The sequence below is a fragment of the Sesamum indicum genome, linkage group LG4, assembly GCF_000512975.1.
Source record: "Sesamum indicum cultivar Zhongzhi No. 13 linkage group LG4, S_indicum_v1.0, whole genome shotgun sequence".
Classification (NCBI taxonomy): domain Eukaryota; kingdom Viridiplantae; phylum Streptophyta; class Magnoliopsida; order Lamiales; family Pedaliaceae; genus Sesamum; species Sesamum indicum.
In genome coordinates this window covers 8194080-8213341 of record NC_026148.1, presented here as the reverse complement: position 1 = coordinate 8213341, position 19262 = coordinate 8194080, and the positions used below count along the sequence as shown (strand labels likewise).

The 19262-nt window shown below is 39.8% G+C and overlaps 5 protein-coding genes across 5 annotated transcripts; 2 read left to right on the top strand and 3 right to left on the bottom strand.

Annotated features, from left to right (window-relative positions):
• On the top strand, positions 76–5763 carry LOC105160204 (transducin beta-like protein 3). Its single transcript, XM_011077476.2, has 14 exons — positions 76–458; positions 699–881; positions 1006–1155; positions 1514–1731; positions 1995–2280; positions 2507–2641; positions 2790–2908; positions 3118–3274; positions 3446–3692; positions 3779–3855; positions 4367–4486; positions 4795–4925; positions 5005–5179; positions 5264–5763. Exons 1-14 carry the CDS (start codon positions 159–161, stop codon positions 5576–5578), a joined length of 2613 nt encoding a protein of 870 aa, XP_011075778.1. The 5' UTR covers positions 76–158; the 3' UTR covers positions 5579–5763.
• Positions 6450–8700, top strand: LOC105160202 (cinnamoyl-CoA reductase-like SNL6). The gene is made up of 5 exons (XM_011077474.2): positions 6450–6618; positions 6711–6871; positions 7564–7764; positions 7868–8211; positions 8295–8700. Exons 1-5 carry the CDS (start codon positions 6474–6476, stop codon positions 8440–8442), a joined length of 999 nt encoding a protein of 332 aa, XP_011075776.1. The 5' UTR covers positions 6450–6473; the 3' UTR covers positions 8443–8700.
• LOC105160203 lies at positions 8387–12306 on the bottom strand. The gene is made up of 7 exons (XM_011077475.2): positions 11943–12306; positions 11747–11851; positions 11431–11545; positions 10783–10898; positions 9945–10133; positions 9383–9525; positions 8387–9269 (listed from the first exon to the last, which is right to left on the bottom strand). The coding sequence occupies exons 1-7, from the start codon at positions 12065–12067 to the stop codon at positions 9085–9087; spliced, it is 978 nt and encodes a 325-aa protein (XP_011075777.1). The 5' UTR covers positions 12068–12306; the 3' UTR covers positions 8387–9084.
• On the bottom strand, positions 12589–16315 carry LOC105160201 (WEB family protein At3g02930, chloroplastic; the record flags this gene model as incomplete). Its single annotated transcript, XM_011077472.2, is given in 3 exon segments — positions 12589–15215; positions 15405–15609; positions 16127–16315. Coding segments are annotated over 3 exon segments (2532 nt in total). The 3' UTR covers positions 12589–12905.
• Positions 17287–19237, bottom strand: LOC105160200. The gene is made up of 2 exons (XM_011077470.2): positions 19018–19237; positions 17287–18054 (listed from the first exon to the last, which is right to left on the bottom strand). Exons 1-2 carry the CDS (start codon positions 19164–19166, stop codon positions 17931–17933), a joined length of 273 nt encoding a protein of 90 aa, XP_011075772.1. The 5' UTR covers positions 19167–19237; the 3' UTR covers positions 17287–17930.

Here is a 19262-nt window from a genome sequence, read left to right as displayed (position 1 = left end):
TGTCATCTCTTCAATTTCTTGTTTATACAAAAATAAAAAGGCAATTTTCAATCCATAATTAATTTTATTTTTTGAAATAATCATTTTTATATTTTATTATTTAAGTATGTGCTCCCCCTCCTCATTCAAGTCCTAAACCCTAAACCTCACTTGTCTTCATGGCCTCCGCTCTTTCTCTCAAGACCAACTACACTTGCGTTCAGTCCCTCCGCCAATTCTATTCCGGTGGCCCCTACGCCCTCTCCTCTGACGCCTCTTTCCTCGTCTGCGCATGCGCCGACACCATCAACATCGTTGATTCCTCCAACGCCTCCATCAAATCCACCATTCAAGGCGATTCTGAGCCTGTTACCGCCCTTCTTCTAACCCCTGATGACCACTTTCTCTTCTCCGCCAGCCACACCCGCCAAATTCGTGTCTGGGATCTCTCTTCCCTCAAATGCCTCCGCTCCTGGAAGGTTCTTTTTTTCTTTACTCTAATAATCATATTTTCATTCCATCACTTATTAAGGACTTGACCCTTTCCAATTGGAATTACAAATATTTCTTTCCAAATTTTTTGACTTGGTTCTTTTCCATCTTCAAATTGCCTCACCTCACTTCTGTGCTTCCAAACCACTGCCTCATATCTTTGTTTAGTCATATATATTTCTTTTTCTTTTTCTTTTTTCCTACTGAAAAGTTTTCTACTCCCATAGGGGCATGAGGGGCCAGTCATGCGAATGGCTTGTCACGCATCAGGAGGATTGCTGGCAACAGCAGGAGCTGATAAGAAAGTGCAGGTTTGGGATGTGGATGGAGGCTTCTGTACCCATTATTTCAAGGGGCATAAAGGGGTGGTCACCACTATTCTTTTCCACCCTGACCCAAATCGGTTGATTGTGAGTTCTTTTACCTGAAAAGAAAAGCATTGCTCAATGTGTTTTTATTTTTTCATTCTTCAGTTGCCAATCATTGCTGGGAAATTTAGTTTGAATTAAGCTTAGAGTTTTTCATTATTTACAGCTTTTCTCAGGTGGTGATGATGCCACTGTTAGGGTGTGGAGTCTTACAAGCAAAAAGTGTGTTGCCACACTAGAAAAGCATCAATCAACAGTTACTTCCATGGCTATATCTGAAGACGGATGGACCTTGCTCACTGCCGGACGAGATAAGGTACCCTTCCAAGTGTTCCACTGTGCATATGTTCCTCTGATTACTGACAAAACAATATACAAGATCAGGGCAAAAAGAATTTAATTGCAGTGAGCTTAAAGTTGAATACACTTTTCACTTGTGGGGTCATCGGACAGAACTTGAGTTTGTCTATGTGTAAAAATCTGTACCATCCGGAGTAATATGTAAAATGTAGTCACTAAAGTTGCGTGCCAACATTGTTTGACACGCTGGAAGTGCTAGTTCTAGACAACAACTTGTTAGTTTGTCCTTCATTTTTCCTGTAATATATATATATACTCACATTGATATATATTTTACTATATCAGCCACATGCTAATATTGAATGCCATTTCAGGTGGTAAATATATGGAACCTACATGATTACAGCTGTGTGACTACTGTGCCAACATATGAGGCGCTAGAAGCTGTGTGCTTATTTGATTCAGCATCCCCTTTTTCTTCATGTTTGTCATCATTTACTCAGAAACATGGGAAGAAGAAGATCAGTTCATCATTTATTCAATTTATAACAGTTGGTGAACGAGGGATTGTGAGGATATGGAGTTCAGATGGGTAGGTCATCTTTAGTTCTCAAATACTTCAAAATTTTCATCAAGTGAGAGAGTGTGTTACATTTAGGTAGAGTACATAGTTCTCTGACCCTTCCTGCATTTTCTGAGATAAACTCTTTTGGAGTTGCGCCATCATGAATTCAGTTAATGGGTGGCCGAACTATTTGGCCCTAATCATTATAACCATCTCTTAATTGAGAAGTCTGTATGTTCATCCTTTCCTGGCGTTTCAATAAATATTAGTAATAATTTCTCTGCAAACAGGGCGGTGCTCCTGTTTGAGCAGAAATCTTCAGATTTGACTGTCAGCTCAGACAAAGAAGAGGTCAAAAGAGGTTTTACCTCTGCTGTGATGCTGCCATTAGGCCAAGGGTTGCTCTGCGCTACAGCTGATCAGCAGTTTCTTATCTATGATTTGGCGAAAGATGCTGATCACAGTCTGAACTTGGTGCTGCGAAAAAGGCTTATTGGATATAATGAAGAGATTGCAGATATGAAGTTTCTGGGTGAAGAAGAAAAATTCCTTGCAGTTGCTACAAGTGTTGAACAGGTAATCTGTTGTGAATCATATGAATCTTGTCAGAATTCATGTATAATTCAGTGAGAAATAAACATTGATTGATTTTCCAACATAGCATCTGTTGATATGCTATGACCTAATTTATGATTAGGGAACCCTTCAGCTAACTATATGTCAGTGTGTTTCAATTATTTTTGTTGATTGTGTTTTTATTTTTTTATAAGCTTGAGCTTTATTTTGTTTCATATACTTGTAGGTACGAGTATACGACCTGGCATCAATGTCATGTTCGTACGTATTGACTGGCCATACTGATGTAGTTCTATGCCTTGATACCTGTGTGCCAAGTTCTGGAAACTCACTCATTGTTACAGGAAGCAAAGACAACACTGTGAGTTATACGCTGATACAGTGGTGCTCTCTTTTGTTTGTAGATATCTGTTTTTAGTATTGATTTCAGCTTCAGCCAGAGTTATTACTGCATGTGCATTCTTGTTTTTAAGATTTCTTGTTTAGATCTAATTATATTATCTTCACAGGTCAGATTGTGGGAATCCCGTAGCAGACGCTGCATTGGAGTTGGCATAGGTCACATGGGAGCTGTTGGTGCTGTTGCCTTCTCAAAGAAAAACCGCAACTTCTTTGTCAGTGCCAGCAGGTAAGTTTATCAGAATTTCAGAAACTAGAGGTGTCTTTGTTTGTAATCACTTTAATATGTTTGTTTCTCTGGGTATCTGACGTGGAGAAAGTTTCTTACCTGTATGATCTTGGAGGCACTGATAATTGACTTGTAACTTACGCTATTATTTCTTCTTGGTGATAACATCATCTGTCTCTGAAAATTCTCTTTTGGTTATATGTGCTCAGTGATCGTACCCTGAAAGTGTGGAGCTTAGATGGAATTTCAGATGACATTGAAGAAGTTTACAGCTTGAAAGCAAAGGCCGTAGTAGCAGCCCATGACAAAGATATAAACTCGGTCGCTATTGCCCCCAATGATAGCCTTGTTTGCAGTGGCTCCCAGGTGAGTGAATTACAAACCACTTGTGTTCAGTTGCTATTGCAACATCTACCACTAGGCAATTGCTGACCAATCTGAGAAGGCGAAATATAAAGAGATAAAACTATGACGGCGAGTTACAGGTTATGTCTTGCGAGTTATCCATTAAGCTTTCTTTAATCCACCAATATTCAGGACCGCACGGCATGCATATGGAGGCTCCCGGACCTCGTTTCTATGGTTGTGCTTAAAGGACATAAGAGGGGAATTTGGTCTGTGGAGTTTTCTCCAGTGGACCAATGTGTCATTACAGCCTCCGGTGATAAGACAATTAAAATATGGGCAATCTCTGATGGTTCTTGTCTAAAGACATTTGAAGGGCACACATCAAGTGTCATTAGGGCTTCATTTGTTACGCGGGGGACTCAGTTTGTTTCTTGTGGTAATTTAGCCTGTTAATCTCTGACCTGCTTTGATTTCTTTGATGTATTTAACTTTTGGACCTAATAGATTTGATTCCATTATTAGGTGCTGATGGCTTGGTGAAACTGTGGACTGTCAAGACCAACGAGTGCCTGGCTACTTATGATCAGCATGAAGACAAGGTGATGGATAACTATGTATCTTGATGGGCCTTTTTTTTATCTAACATTGAATGTTAAATGCTTGTCATTTCTAGTAGCTTAGCTTCTGATGGGGCAGTTGGACTATATGATTAGAGTTCGTTCAATGGGAGATCCTTGATTCAAGTCTCACCAACCAATGATTAAATAGAACTCAACGTGCATGGCCTTAAAAAATGATTTGGCCTACACAGATTGTGGTGGAGACATCAAATACTAAATTGCCCTTGTCTAGCTTAAGCGTTTAGATTCAATACCTCTTTGCATTTTGTTTATGCTGTTAAATGGTAAAATATTGAGCTACCACTATTTAGATACTGATAACTTGTTGATCCCAAATTTTCTTTGAAGTTGTAGTGTCGTATAAATACTATGTTTATGTGTTAATCAGATTTCTAAGAATCAATTTGAAAATTGTTTATCATCATCCAATGTTATCTAGTCCCTAGTCCTAGATCAGTGTATTTTCCTCTGCTTATACTCTGTTCTGCAGATATGGGCGCTGGCTATTGGAAAGCAGACGGAAATGCTTGCAACAGGTGGTGGTGATGCAGTTATCAATTTGTGGCACGACTCTACAGCTGCAGATAAAGAGGAAGCCTTTCGCAAAGAAGTGAGGCATCTCATTATCAGTCTGAATTTATTTTCTTGGTACCAATAAAACGTGTCGGGCGCAGTATTGTCATCTGGCTACACGGACACACTTTCTGTTTTAATTTGAGACATACATGCACGCATGCAACATGTGACATTCCCGTGAACAGTTTTGTTTTAAATGATGAGCTTTGTGTCTCACCTGTTTAGGTTTGTTTTATATTTTGTTCTTTTGAGTTTCTGTTTTTTGAGTGATAGTAGAGCTCTCGGAATCTATTATTGTGTTCTTCAGGGATAGCCTGTCACATTAACATAATACTGGTGCAGGAGGAAGGCGTCTTGAGAGGGCAAGAACTAGAAAATGCTGTATTAGATGCTGACTACACTAGAGCCATCCAACTTGCATTTGAACTTCGTAGACCACACAAACTTTTTGAGTTATTTAGTGAGCTTGGCAGGTGAGATGGTGTTCTTATTGCAGCAATTGAAGCTTGTTACCTTTGTAAATTGTTGGGTTCAACTTTGAGATCTTTACAGGAGGACGGATGCGAATGTTGAGATTGAAAAGGCTCTTACTCCACTTGGAAAGGAGGAGCTTCATCTACTTTTGGAATATATAAGAGAATGGAATACAAAACCAAAACTGTGTCATACTGCACAATGCGTGCTGTATCGTGTATTTAGCATCCTTCCTCCTACAGAGATTGTTGAGGTACTTGCGGGGTGGCTCTGTTAGCTTGCTCTTTGACTTGGTTACGCATAATGAAATTTCATATGATGAATTGTTGTTTTACAGATGAAGGGTATGGGAGAAGTGCTTGAAGGGCTTATTCCATATTCACAAAGGCATTTTAGTAGAATAGATAGGTTGGAAAGAAGCACATACCTTTTGGACTATGCCCTGACAGGAATGTCTGTTATTGAACCCGAAAAGAAGGAGACAGAGTCAAGGCAGGCTGAAGAAGAAGAGAGGTCATCAGAGCAGGATAAGATGGAAACTAAAGATATGTCAAGAAAGAAGAGGAAATCGCATAAATCCCAAGATAGGAAACAGAAAAAGACAAAGGTGGCTTACATAAGCGCTGCAGCGCCTATATCAACACGAGCGTAATACACAATAGATTTGAGTTTAGGGTCCGCAGATTGATGATGGCCTTGTGATTGTTTAATCGAAAGTATGTGTTTTTGACTTGGAAATTTTAGAGATTATGTTATATTTTATAAAAGATGAAACGTAGGAAAGTGATGGGGGGTTGTGACAAAGTATAATAGGAAATGAAGAAAGTTGCATGTAAATTTGTAAATGAAAGAGAGAAGGTATTTGTTATTTGTATTGGAATTGGATGGGGGTGGGTTTTGTGGGGTGTGGTGGGTTTGTCTGAGTAGAAATATGGGCATCCAAGTGAAAAGAAATGTTCCATCTCGGACCACCTAATATAATTCAACATGATCTTATTTATATGCTATGCGAAATGATAAATCGGGGAATTGAAAGGGAAGGGGTTAGTTGAACTGGAACTGGAAAAGGGTTAAGAAAAGCTAGATCTTATTTCTGTATTATTCCTGCTATCATCATCGTCATCTCCCTGTCACCCACAGCACACATGTTTGTCTTTCTACCCCCTCGCACCCACAACACACGTCTCACTTTCTACCCCGACCCCACAAAGAACATATAAGTATCTACGCAAGTAATATACATAATCTCAACCAATCATTAATAAACCCTCTTCCTCAACCTTTGAATTTTCCTGCTTATTATCCATTATCTTTATTAATATTGTTTTTAATGTATTTTACCCTGAGGGTGAGGGTGACGGCTCTGGGCCTAACTACCACCTTCCCAACCATCCGCCCGCTAATCACACACTCTTTGAATGCTTTCAAGTTACAACCCCCCCTTTCTCTCTTTAAATACTACAAAAGGACAACCACCAGCCACACAACGCAGCACAAACATACACGCACATAGCTAACGCTCTCCGTCTGTCTCTCTGTGTTCGAAAATGGCACCGGCGGCTGCTCTATGGGACCCTTCCTCCTCCTCCAAGACAGTTTGTGTTATGGATGCAGGAGGCCGCCTAGGCTCAGCCCTACTCCACCGCCTTTTGCACGCAGGCTACACCGTCCACGCCGCCCTCCACAACCCTGGTACTATCTATTTTCCCGCAGTTTCCTCAATTCCTCTATATCATTTTCTATTAATCATCTCACCACTAACCACTCCCAATTTCAATTTGCAGAAGAATTAGTGCAGTGCTACAAGAGTAGTGAGAAGAAGCAGCTGAAGCTGAGAGTGTTCCAGGCCGACCCACTTGACTATCACAGCATAATGGACGCACTCAAGGGTTGCTCTGCCTTGTTTTACTCCTTCGAGCTCCCATCCGACCACCCCACCTATGATGTAATCATTCATCATCATTAGCATTACTTTCTACTACAATCCTTTAACCCCCAAAAACCAAAACTAAGTGGACCCACTAGCTAGTTTAGCCTCTTTTTCTTGAATTTTCTTCCAGCCAGGTCCAGCTATTAGCTCATAAATGAGTTTAATTTCCTATCACTTACTACTCATATTCCTCATTCCTCGCGCAGCCGCTCTACCTAAATTTTCTCCTTTCCTCTCTTCAATAAACACGCTGATGTGAATACAATACACCAATCTAATTAGCTAGCTGGAATCATGATTTCCCCCTGGCTATAGCTAGTGCTCATTTATGGTTCTGGGATTCAGTAGGGCAGACTAGCTAGCTGGCAAATATTGACTTCATGCTTCTCTTCTCCGTAATAATCCAGTTTCTGCTTCACTTAACTTTGCAACTGCTCCATATGCTTTTCAAGAATTAAAGATTACTTGTCGTATCCCCAACAAACTAACCGTGGTAGTACAATTAAGGCAATCATCTGAATGCGGAAGCAGATGAGAGAGGGGGGGGGGGGGGGGGGGGGGGGGGGAGGAAAGGGAAGTTAGGGAGAGTCATGCGACAGACAGTTTGAGGTGTAAAAGAGATGCATATGATGTGTTTCCCAGATTGCTAGAAATTGCAATTCTTATAATTAATATAGACACTCATGCATGGACTGTATATGGTGCAGGAATTGATGGGTGAACTGGAAGTAAGAGCAGCACATAATGTGTTGGAAGCGTGTGCACAGACGGAGACCATTGACAAGGTGATCTTTACATCGTCGGCCACGGCTATCATCTGGAGGGATAGCCAGCCTGATGCCCTCTCATCGCCGTCCCATGTTGATGAAAGAAACTGGAGCGATGCTAACTTTTGTAAAAAGTTTAAGGTATTAAAGATAAACGGAAAAAAACATATTTTTACAAGTAGGTAACAATTATTTTTAGATGTAATTAAGGGGTGATTGTGAGTGTATGGACGGGTGGATGCAGTTATGGCATGGAGCATCAAAGACGGTGGCGGAGAAGACAGCCTGGGCATTGGCAATGGACAGAGGGGTGAACATGGTGTCCATAAATGGAGGGCTGTTGATGAGTCCGGATCTGAGCATTAAAGACCCCTACCTGTTGGGGGCTGCCGAAATGTATAGAGATGGTGTGCTTGTGACGGTAGACCTCAAATTCTTGGTGGACGCTCACATTTGTGTGTTCGAGGACCCCTCTTCCTATGGTCGATACCTATGCTTTAATCGCACCATCAATTCCACCAAAGACGTCCTCAAGCTGGCAACAAGCCTCTTGCCATCCTCGTCATCACCCCACTCACACCCACAAATGTAACTAACTACTCTGTCCGAGTTAGTATTGATTTATATATATATATATATTTGTATTTGAAGGGTGATGCATCAATTTGCAGGAGCAGCAGCATGGAAAGCGATAACAGAGTTTACCAGCAAAGAATCAGCAATGATAAGTTGAGCAAGCTTATGGTACATTTTCAGAGTGGAGTCCAAGTGGAGTGGGAAGCAGAGTCTCCACCTCCGCAAGTGCTGCTCAACCATTGATTGTGTCCTGTCCCACATGATGCACTCCACATGCAATGCATCTTGACTGGAAACGAATACTCCCCACTCCCTCTTCTTTTAGTAGAGAAATATGTGGATGTAATATGCCATGCCTCATTCTTTGAACCAAGCAATTAGTGTAGAATAATTTATGCCTTAGGATTATTCTTTACAATGAACTCAACCCACACTGCTCCAACCCTGAGCCCGAGGGGATGTATTTTGTTGTTCTAAACTACATTACATTCTTTAATGTGCCAATAATGATTCATGTTCCTTTAAACTGCTAGAACATCAGCTTAACTTAATTTTGGTTAAGCTGGCTATGATGACCCAGAACCCCCCATGAAACGACGTCTGCTCCCTGCCTAACAGCTCCCATTCTCTTTCACATTTGATCTATCTACATCAATTATTTTTATCAAATTGGAGAAGTTGACCAGAACGCTGAGTAATAAGATTTAGTTATAAGTACCTTCCCCACCTAACTTGGACAAGCTAGGATTGAATTCTGGCAGTCTAACTCAGCAGTTGATAATTATTAACTCCTACTCTACATATCAACAACCATAAAATTCAATGACCACAGAACTGCTGACTGTTCCACACAAACCGCTGCTTGGATGTGGCTACTATACACCCTCAAGCACTCATCGACAAGGAAATAACTGAAGAAAGCTTATACTTGCATGATTTTGTGGAATTCTGTGGCTGGAAAACTACCTCTGTGCTTGATCTAACAGTGACTTCTTCCAACTGTGAAGACCACGAAGGTCCTTCAACTCGATAATCACGAGGAGCACACAAAAGTTGGACTGTCGAATGAGCTGCAAGTAAGTGTACAACAAAATACTCACTCAATATTAAAATATAGACCAAATAGTTACTTCATAATTTAACATGTCAAACTGGAAAGTAGGAGAAGTTATAGAAGCATTACCAAAACCAAAAATGCTCATCTTCTGGACAGTCAGGCGACTCACTTTGGATCTTTTGATCTTTCTTAAAGCCTGAAGGTCATCCTGTCTGCCTTTGAATTCAATAAATTCACCTAAAATACACTTGTTGCCTTTGAGCTCTAACCTGCATTATATTAGACCAACTTTATCATTCTGACAAGATGACATACAGTCTCCTCAAGGAAAAGGTTTATAGATATAAGTATTTGTCTAGCATTCATGACAAATCCAAAGGGTCCGATTGGCATACGGAATTTGGAGATGATAATACATCACAATTTCCTTCTTTATTGACTGTTGATACCCCCAACTGCAGTTCACTCTCACCGAACATCTAGTTTTTCACATTATCAATCATTTCTAACTTTGAAAATTGTAATGTACTACTTCATCATTTGTTCTAAAGACCGAAGGCAAAATGCATAATCTCAATTTAACATAATCCTCGACATTGTACCAAATGCTTCTTCCTCATCTAAGTTCATGAAAAGTGATTAGAACATGAAGTAGTGACATAAACACAAAAGTGACAGAGTAACCGACCTATCCCAAATTGGAGCGGTGCTGAGAACAGAATTCAGCTTCTCACAAAATGACTCCTGCATTTTCTTCTTTCCACCAAGAAGTGCACCTTTGATCCATCCAGAATACAAACTTCTTTGCTCGGGTTTTAATTGGGTCCACTGATCGTAGGTAATAACCTCAGGTGGAAAAGAGTCCAAATGAATGGACCTGCAACAAGAACAACAGAATTAAAACATGAGAAAAAATTGGAAGACATGAATAGCATATTACAATGCTACCAAAGCAGGGGAAATAATTGATCTATAATTTTCTATAGTTAAGGTACAATGTGAATTGTTCAATATAATGTGAAGTGTCAGCAAATGTTATATGGCACATTAATCCTTCCATGAAGGTTCATTCCATATATCAGAGCTTTATGTGCATGCCAATTACTAAATTTTCTTAGCTGCTTGTTTTACATGCTCCTCCTTGACCGGCAAACAACACCAGCATAAGCACACATCTCAATAAGCACTCAATTTCTCCAAAAAAAAAACTCTTTTATGGTACTGAATCTACTCAGCATCAGATAATATTAGGGAGAATTACAACATTCTGAAATGCCCAGAAAACCAGTACTGGAGGAGTCCCAGAAATTCTCCAAATGTTAATTTTAACTCAAATCCAACCACTCTCAATCTTTTAACATTCATAGAAAAACCCCAAAGCAGGATATGATGTCTTACTGGATAGAAAAGCAGTGCAGGCACACCATGAAACAAAAACCAACATGTACTGTGTCATGAAGAAAAAAGAGAAGAAAGAAACACGGACTTCAAAAAACATAGTAAACATAACAGAAAGAAACGCATACCTAAAGTCTGGGTTAGGACATATGACCTTATAAGACAAATATCCTTCTGGGAGAGCAACTCCCCTTTGCTCAAGATAATCTTCAAGGATGGAGACTAATTTTTTGGTTTCAGCTACCTGAATTGCAGAAATTTTGTACAATGGTGTTAGACATAACAACGAGAGAGAGAATCTTGGCAAGCAAACAACAATAGATGAAACTCAAGATAGCGAAGGGGACCGTTCTTGGCAAACATACACCTAGAGAGTCATCACCTTCGAGAAGTAAACGTATTATCTATTCTAAGATGCCCTATCTATGTGCAACTTCTTTAACCTCAACTGAGGTATATTGTGCTTGACAGCTATTTGGATAGATGGAAAGGGTGGAGCATGAGAGGGAAAATAATTGGTGAAAGTGCACAAGTTCACCTTGCAGCCTCATTTGGAAATCAAAATGTACTTCTAGATAAATCTTAGGACCCTATTCTATACATGGAAAAGTATGCATTTCATGCTAATCCCTAAATGGCGCGCAGGTCAGTTAACTTTATGCTTATGCTGTTGCACAAGTGTTTAGACATTTTTACTAACAGAGGGGCAGCAAAAATCACAGACATATGGATGGTAAATAGCACGTCTCAATCAGCAAAGAGAAGAAGCAACTTACAGGGTTGGGGATATGCTCAGTTTTGTGGTTCTTTGCATTGGTGCACGCCCAATTACCATCTTTATCAATGGACACAAATCCTGATACATTCCTTACGGAAATCACCACAGCCTCCCTACAGAAAATCATGCGGCACAACAAGAAATACAAATCCAACCATCATTGTTCAATTCTTTTAAAACATTTCAAGGACCAACAAAAGGGTTTCGCTTTTCAGCACTTAAGTAACTTATCAGCTTATTGAAGATGCAATAGCGTGTCATAAGAAAAGAGACAAAATGAGTCGTAGAAAGGGTGGGAACAAAAAGAAATTTACTGGTCAGTGACGAGAACAAGATCAATATTCTGGCGAGAAGCAGAATCAGGGTCTGGAATTTGGAGGCCAACGTAAACTTTGGATCCTCGATAAAGCTTTTCCAACCTGTAATCACCATAATTCAAATTACACAGACCAAAGAAAAGGAACAAGAATTATGGATGGTATTAGAAGGAGAAAAGAGTAAAGAATAAACCTTTTGGCGGAGGCGAAGAGGAAATTGAAGTTGGAGGAATGGAGATTGAGGTGGGCGTCGTCTTCGCAAAAGAAGCGCTTGACCAAGCGGTAAAGAAGCAGACCACATATCAGCTCAGCCCACATCCTTAGCTTTGAAACTGTTTAACTTTTCTTGAATAAACCACAAATAATGTGAAGCAGTAAACTTTTATATGGTTCTGAAATCTTAATGCTTAAGCCTCTTCTTCTGCATCTCTCTCTCTCTCTCTCTTGTGAAATGGGAAAACTTTCTGCACATTCAGTTGGAATTCTTTTGCTTTTACCTTTGAATTTATTTTAATGCTTCAACTATTTCAACAATTCAATTCTTACCCTCAACTTTCCATTAATTCCTCCTAATAGAATCCTAACTCCTGAGTATGGAATTGGAATAAATTTGAAGGTTGTGAAAATGAGAGTGTAAATAATTAAATTTGTTTATGGTTAAATTAAAAATATTTACAATTGAAGTAGTGATAGAGATCAAAAAATATTATTCAACCCTGAAATAATCATTTTTACCTGAAGTCTGATTCAACACAAAATCAGAATTTCCCATTGTCATTGCTTTAGACCATATTGAATTTCAATTAATAAAATATAACTATTATTAAAAAAGAACAAAATTCAGGTATAGTGAGCTTAGTTAGATAAAAAAATATAAAAAGACAAAGTTTGAGAATACAAATTCAGTGACAGCCTCAACCACAACCACGGAGAAGTCTTTTGGTCTTAAGATACCTATATATATATATATATATATATATATGGGGGTGCGGGATGATGATATTGATATGTGATTAATATAGCAAACACCACTGACAGTGAATCCATGAGCAAAACCATACAGATAGATACTGAAGCAATCAAGTTTCACTATATATACCCCTCCTCCTACCATAGAAAACACAGTCAATGGATGGATGGATGTCCATGTCCCCCATTACTTGTGATTGCTACTACTACTACTACTACCCTTCTTCTTCAGTAGGCTCCCAAACTTGCGTAGCAAAGGCTTCTTCTTCCTCTGACTCTCCGACTTGGTTGGCGAGCTTCCACCATTTTCCACATTTTCTGTTGACGCCAGCCCATTCGCTTGCTCATTCACATCACCACCCGACTCCACTTCATCCTCAAACGATTGCTGCTCCCCCGACAACAACTCTTTCTCATCAATCTTGCAGCTTTCCCACATTTTAATATCAACTTCCGCTGCATCTGCATTATCCTTTTCATTTGCCTCACCATCTTTTACTCTCTCATTTGAATTCTCCACTTCAGGAGCTTCATGAACGGACTCATTGCTACAAACATCACTAACTTCAACAACAGCCTCCTCTTTTACAGGTAGCTCCCTTGATTGAGATTGAAGCTCCACCTTAGGCTTCACTTCTCCAGTGCCATTTTGTTCAGTAAACTCCACCACCTTTGGGAGCATGTCATAGTCCTTTTCGCTATCCGTCCCCTCACCATTTTCCTCCCCATGCTTCTTGGCCAAAGCTTCTTCAAGCAATTTAGATAACTCCTCAACCTTCTCCAGAGAAGCTGAATCCTTTTTCCGCAGCTCCTCATTCTCGAGAAGAATATTCTGCCATTCATTTTCTCTCTCCATCAAGCCCTCTTTTAATCTCATGTTCTCGGCCTTCACTTCACTGAGGTCTTCCTTTAGGTAAATCAACTCCGATTCAGCTTCCTTAAAAGATTGTTTCCAATGATCTCCCTCCTCCCTCAATGCCCTAGCTTCTTCTTCTGCCTGTTTTAGTAAATTAACCAGCCTATTTATCTCATTTTCCATAGAAGAATTCTCTTCTTCAGATCTTTTCAAAGAGGTCATCAAATGAAGCTCCTTTTGTTCCAACTCAGCCTTCAAATTCTGGTAATCGTGCTTTGACTGTCCAATTGAATGAGTGAGAGCATCAATTTCTTGTTTTGCATTGTCAAGCATGCTTTCATACTTCTCATTTGTTGCTTTCATAACCATTCTCAGATCTTCTATTCGTGTTTCATAGTTTTCAAGCTCAACTTGAACAGAAAATAGCTTTTCTTTTGCATCTCTTGCTTCTGAAGAAACTTCGTGTAAGGCTGATGCTAGACTTTCTAATGCCTTCTTGCTTTTTTCTTCTTCTTCTCTGGATGATTCCAACTCACTGATGAGCTTGTTCTTTTCCTCCAACAGAGTTTGTTTACTGGCAGCTGCCAGCTTCTCATTGTTCAATGCAAGAGTTTTCTCTTCTTTTACAGTTTCAAGCTCAGACTTAAGCAATTCTATCTTCTTCACCATTTGAGTACCTTCTTCTTTAGCTAGTTTGAGGCAACATTCTGATTCATCTAGATCCTCTTTCTGCCTCCCAATTGAGATTTCCAGCAATCCGACCTTCTCCTTAAGTACTGCAATCTCAGATTCTGCATTATGCAATGAATTGTTGCTTTCTTCCAGCTGTTTCATAACTGATTCGAGCGTTTCTGATGCAGATTTCTTCAATCTCTTTGCTAGCTCAGCCTGAGATGTTAATTCATCAGCTCTTTCATGCAACTCTTCCACCAATTTTTGTGCATAACATTCGGCCATTTTTGCTGCCTCCAAATCAACATTAAGTTGCTCTAAAGTAGCCTCTTTTTCTGCCAATACCCCCTCAAAAAAATTCACCTTTTCAAGCTGTTCTTTCAGAGAATTTATCTCCAATTTTAACTCTGATACTAATTTATTGTTCTCAATTGTCTCTTCTTTGACCCTGGAATCAAGCGCACCTTTCAAGTGAACCAATTCGGCAGAAAGAGCTTCGACCTTTTCTGCTTGAATCTCAGCTATTCTTGTTGCATCATCAGCGTGGCTTAGGGCCTGGTTTTTTGCGTCACATGTCATTGCTAGTTCTTGCTTCACCTTCTGAAGTTCAATAGTGGTGGATAGTAGAGCAGCCACATCCAGCGCATGCTGGTTTCTCACTGCTTCCAGCTCTTTGTGCCATTCCTCTTCCTTCCTCTGAGCTGCTTCAATCCCCGCTTGCTCCATCTCAACTGCTCGGAACTTTTCAATTTCAGAATTTTCTTCTGCTCGCTTCTGAGCCACCAAAGCCTCTCTGAGCTTCTCATTTGCCTCCTCAAACAATATCTGGGCTTCATTTAGTTCATCGAGAGCCTTTGATTTTTCTTTCTCAACCAAAACCAACTTCTCATTGGCCTTCTTCAGGTCTTCCTGAACTGTGCATAACTGTGCCTGAAGTTCTGAGGGTTTCAGAATGCGAGTGGACTTTTTCTGGAAAGAACAAAAATCATCATCAACATACAATGCAGATCTTAAAACACTATGCTCCTCCATTACAGGATAAAGTGTGCTAATGAAAAAAAGAATCTGCATAAGCTTCTTGTTCCAACATTTGCACTTTTCAACAACTACTCATTCGAAAAAGCAACCATACAGGAGAGGACATTAGCTTAAACTTACATCAGGCGTGGTGCTGAGCTTGGAAGATGGCCGATCCAAAGTAGGCTTTGGAGTAACAGATTTTGGAGATCGATCAACTGAAAAGCCGGCCATTTGTGAGGAAGAAGTTGAATCAGCACCAGACTTAGACACTCCCCTGCTCGACTTGCTGACTCGAGGAGGTGGTGGCGATGGTTTAGTGTTGGGCGTTCCAGATAAAGCAGATCTATAAAAGCAGAAAACCTTAATTATCAGAGCCCATTTTCTAACTAAAGCAGGCAAATGCAAGATCATGTAGGAAACACACCCATTGGCATTGCACATATAAGGCGTGAAATGTAACTTAACAAAAACGGTCTAAAGCCAAACACAGAAGAATCCTTCGGTGGAATTAGACCTGTATATTGAAGCATTTTTCACTCATCCAACAAGGTAATGGAAAAAAGGAAAGTATGTGGAATTCCAGAGATGAGGAAACCAGCATAGTCAGTCATACAACAGAAGGAGCCCAAATTAACAATGATTAGCATAAATATACAAGACGGGACAAAAAGAAACAATTTGACAGAACCCATCCAGTGGAAACCGCTGCTTATCGAAGTGAGATCCTAACTAAAACATATCTGATCATGAACCAAAATAGTAGATAGAATCTGTTAAAACCAAATTAAAAAACATGAAGAAGAACAAATCCCCACATCAGATCCACCCCATTCACAGGAGCAGTATAGTAGGAGACTTACTTGGATTTGGCAGACATGACGGAAAGCAAGTATGTTTTGCAGCAGGGGATAGTAGCTGTAATTCCTCCAATGGAAGTACTAAAATGCTGGCATTATCCGTCTAGCTGTGCGTGTTGTTTTGGATAAATAGACAGAAAATGAAGAATTTAAGGAACGAAGAAAAAAAAGATTTTGGGTTGGTGAGGGTGAGGGTGTGGTCATGTCTCCAGAGTGGCCATAAGTACAACACAAGTGATGCTCCTTCCTTTCTATTTTCTTCTCTCTCTCTCTCTCTCTATGCGCTTTTTGCAGAAGGGAATTTACAAAAATGGCCATCAGTATCAGTATCACCATCTAAAGGTTAAAGAAGGTGGTCTTGGTAAAACTTTTATGTGTCTCCACACACCAAGAAAGCAAGAAAGAAAGAGGTGTGAATCTAGCTACTGCCCACTGCCAGCACTCAGCAGCATAAAGGTGAAAATGACCACCCAAGAAAAAGAGAAACTTTAATCAATTTTCTTGTTTTTTTGTTCTCACAAGCTCATCTCATCTCCACCTACACTGCACATTATAGAACTGTATGTACTCAAAGACCAGAGCATTCATTATTTTCCCAATAATTCTCAGCTCTGTTTATGGCTCCATTAATTGCTCTTAAACCAAGTTTTTAACACAAGTCCCGTCTCTCTTCTCAGTCTCAACAAGTTGAGCAACATGTGCGTGTAGTGTAGTAAACTTAAAAGGAGTTAATGAATGAATGTATATATAGAACCCACATCACTTTTAGTCCGAGAGCGAGTTGAGTTTGGTCGCTCCCTGCTGTTCACGGGGAAACTAAACCCGCCGTTCTTCCTAGCTTACTTTACACTCACTGCGCTGCTACCGCTACTGCCGTTATATTAAGATTTGATCACCCCACATTTTAGTGTTCCCACTTTTTTCTCCTCCTACAAATCTTTCATCACACTCCAAATAAATTTTGGTCTTCGGGAGTTGCCCACCAATTAAAGAGAAAATTATGTCCTTTTTGTTCTTCACACCCTTTAATTAATTCTATGGGCATAGCATGTTCATCATTAATTGATCTGGATTGGGTTTGAAAATCAGTCTCCGTCATTGCAACTTATCGCAGAGCAAAGAATCTAAAGTCAAGTCAAATTTCATAGGGGTTACAAGCAATCATTAAGTAAACCAGACAATTGATTGATTACCTTATTGTGTTTGGATCAAGACACAGGAGCAAGCATAATAAGAGCAGACCAACTCCTGGTTCACTAAACATATCAGAGACCAGTAATTGATCACACTCAATAGTCAATACAACATAATAAATGGACTTGCCAGATGCGGAAAATTAGCATCATATGTAAAATAAATACAAGACAAGATTCAAAGGGCTTCAGGCTGTATATGTAGCCTTAATACAGTGAATATGCAGATGGCAGGTGTAGTAGCACCATATGGAGATCGCAAAGATGGGGCAACAGTAAGACAACCATTATCCCCCAAACCCATACAAACTGACAGCATCTTCCTCTGTCAAACTTGATCACGACCACATAACATTTATTCCTAGGCTTGCTACTGAAAAACCTATATGTGTGAACAAGTAGTCTCTCCAATTTCACCTGCTCATCAGGGTTCACTATATGATCTCGAGACTTAGCTAACTAGAAGGAGGGTGTAAAGATCACTCCTCACTTTCACATTCACAAAGAAACAATGAAATAACTCTACCTGATCTACACCATGAAATAAATTATGCCTGGACAATCACAACCATTGGCATCTCCAATGTCGAGTTATCATGGGGTGTGATCCTTGTTTATTCTTCATCATATGAAATATGAAAACTGGTAGTACAGCCAGGTGCCTCCACATCCTCTGCACCACAACAATCATAAAATTTGGCAGCATAAGTGGGATCATCAGGCCCCAATTCGTAGTACCTTCAAAGAAATAAATACACTGTTTAGCAGCATACCAATAAGAGAGAAATTCAAATATATATTTAGTCTTGACCTTATAGGCGACAGTGATGTGCAGGTATGTACCAATATTAGAATAGTAGAAACTACCTATTTTGAGGTACAAATAAGATCAAACATCCATGTATCAAAGACTAAATCATCAAAAAATAGCCATATCATGATTTTTCTTAGTTTAAATGTAACATTCATCAGCAATAGATTTAGTCCCTAATCCATATGAACTTGACAAGCAGGGCTCCAGTTAGACAAGATACATGGAAGATGTGGTAAAGACTTGAAGGGTTATATGATTCCGGAAAATGCAATATCTGCAAACAAAGGTATGCAACAAATTCATGCTTACAGCAGTATAACATAAAATTAGTGTCTGAACAAACAAATCGATTGTCAATTCATAAAGAATTTACGCGAAAGCCTAATAAGGCCTCGCCATATCTTAAGCGCCAGCACTCTGATAACTGCACTCCATATGCTCATGAACAGGCATGCACAGCTCTTCTCATAAAAAAATTATTCTAATGAGCAAGATATTCATCTAAATAGAAAAGAAAAAAGACAACTGAACAGAATTTCTGATTAGAAAAGGTAAAAGAACCAAATTTCCTGCCCTCTTAATCTAGGGGCATAGTGCATGAGGGAATGCTATCCTGAATCCAAAACTAATCCTCCAAAAACTAAGGCAGGTAAATTTGTGTGGTAATTCCACCTAAGCCACAAAACCAATCACAGTAATTGCAAATCTAGAAGTCATCATATCCCATCTGTGAAAAGCTTTTCACTTTGACATTATCGTCAATCTTAAGACCCAGAAATCATTAATTATTGAAAGAGAAAGGTCGTTGTTCTATATACTACCAACTAAAATCAAGGTATTGAAAGAAACGAAGGTAGATGCGTTGAGATGGAAAGGAGAAAGGATACCTTTTCTGATCGTCGTGGCGGCGGCAGACGAAGAATGAAGGGTGAAAGCGGCAAGATGTAGGAATGTTGGAAGAAGGGGAGTAGTGGTGTTTGCAGCGCTTGCAAAGCCTCAATTTCAGTTGTGCTTCTCCGCTAGAGGTCTTATCCATTTGTTTTTCTGATTGATTTCCTTGTTGCTGTGGCTGTGTTGACTCTCGATTTCAACTGCGGGAAGGGGAGCGGGGGGGGGGGGGGAGGGGGGGAGG

Bases quoted from the DNA above. Each gene is read 5' to 3' on its own strand.
- LOC105160204 (XM_011077476.2), top strand. From the start codon at position 159: ATGGCCTCCGCTCTTTCTCTCAAGACCAACTACACTTGCGTTCAGTCC. The intron at 459-698 runs GTTCTTTTTTTC...CTACTCCCATAG, and splicing joins AATGCCTCCGCTCCTGGAAG to GGGCATGAGGGGCCAGTCAT. The intron at 3,275-3,445 runs GTGAGTGAATTA...ACCAATATTCAG, and splicing joins TTGTTTGCAGTGGCTCCCAG to GACCGCACGGCATGCATATG.
- LOC105160202 (XM_011077474.2), top strand. From the start codon at position 6,474: ATGGCACCGGCGGCTGCTCTATGGGACCCTTCCTCCTCCTCCAAGACA. The intron at 6,619-6,710 runs GTACTATCTATT...TTCAATTTGCAG, and splicing joins CGCCGCCCTCCACAACCCTG to AAGAATTAGTGCAGTGCTAC. The intron at 6,872-7,563 runs GTAATCATTCAT...TATATGGTGCAG, and splicing joins CCGACCACCCCACCTATGAT to GAATTGATGGGTGAACTGGA.
- LOC105160203 (XM_011077475.2), bottom strand. From the start codon at position 12,067: ATGTGGGCTGAGCTGATATGTGGTCTGCTTCTTTACCGCTTGGTCAAG. The intron at 11,546-11,746 runs GTAAATTTCTTT...GATTTTCTGTAG, and splicing joins CTTGTTCTCGTCACTGACCA to GGAGGCTGTGGTGATTTCCG. The intron at 10,134-10,782 runs GTATGCGTTTCT...TTCTTGTTGCAG, and splicing joins TGTCCTAACCCAGACTTTAG to GTCCATTCATTTGGACTCTT.
- LOC105160200 (XM_011077470.2), bottom strand. From the start codon at position 19,166: ATGGATAAGACCTCTAGCGGAGAAGCACAACTGAAATTGAGGCTTTGC. The intron at 18,055-19,017 runs GTATCCTTTCTC...ATTTCTTTGAAG, and splicing joins CGCCACGACGATCAGAAAAG to GTACTACGAATTGGGGCCTG.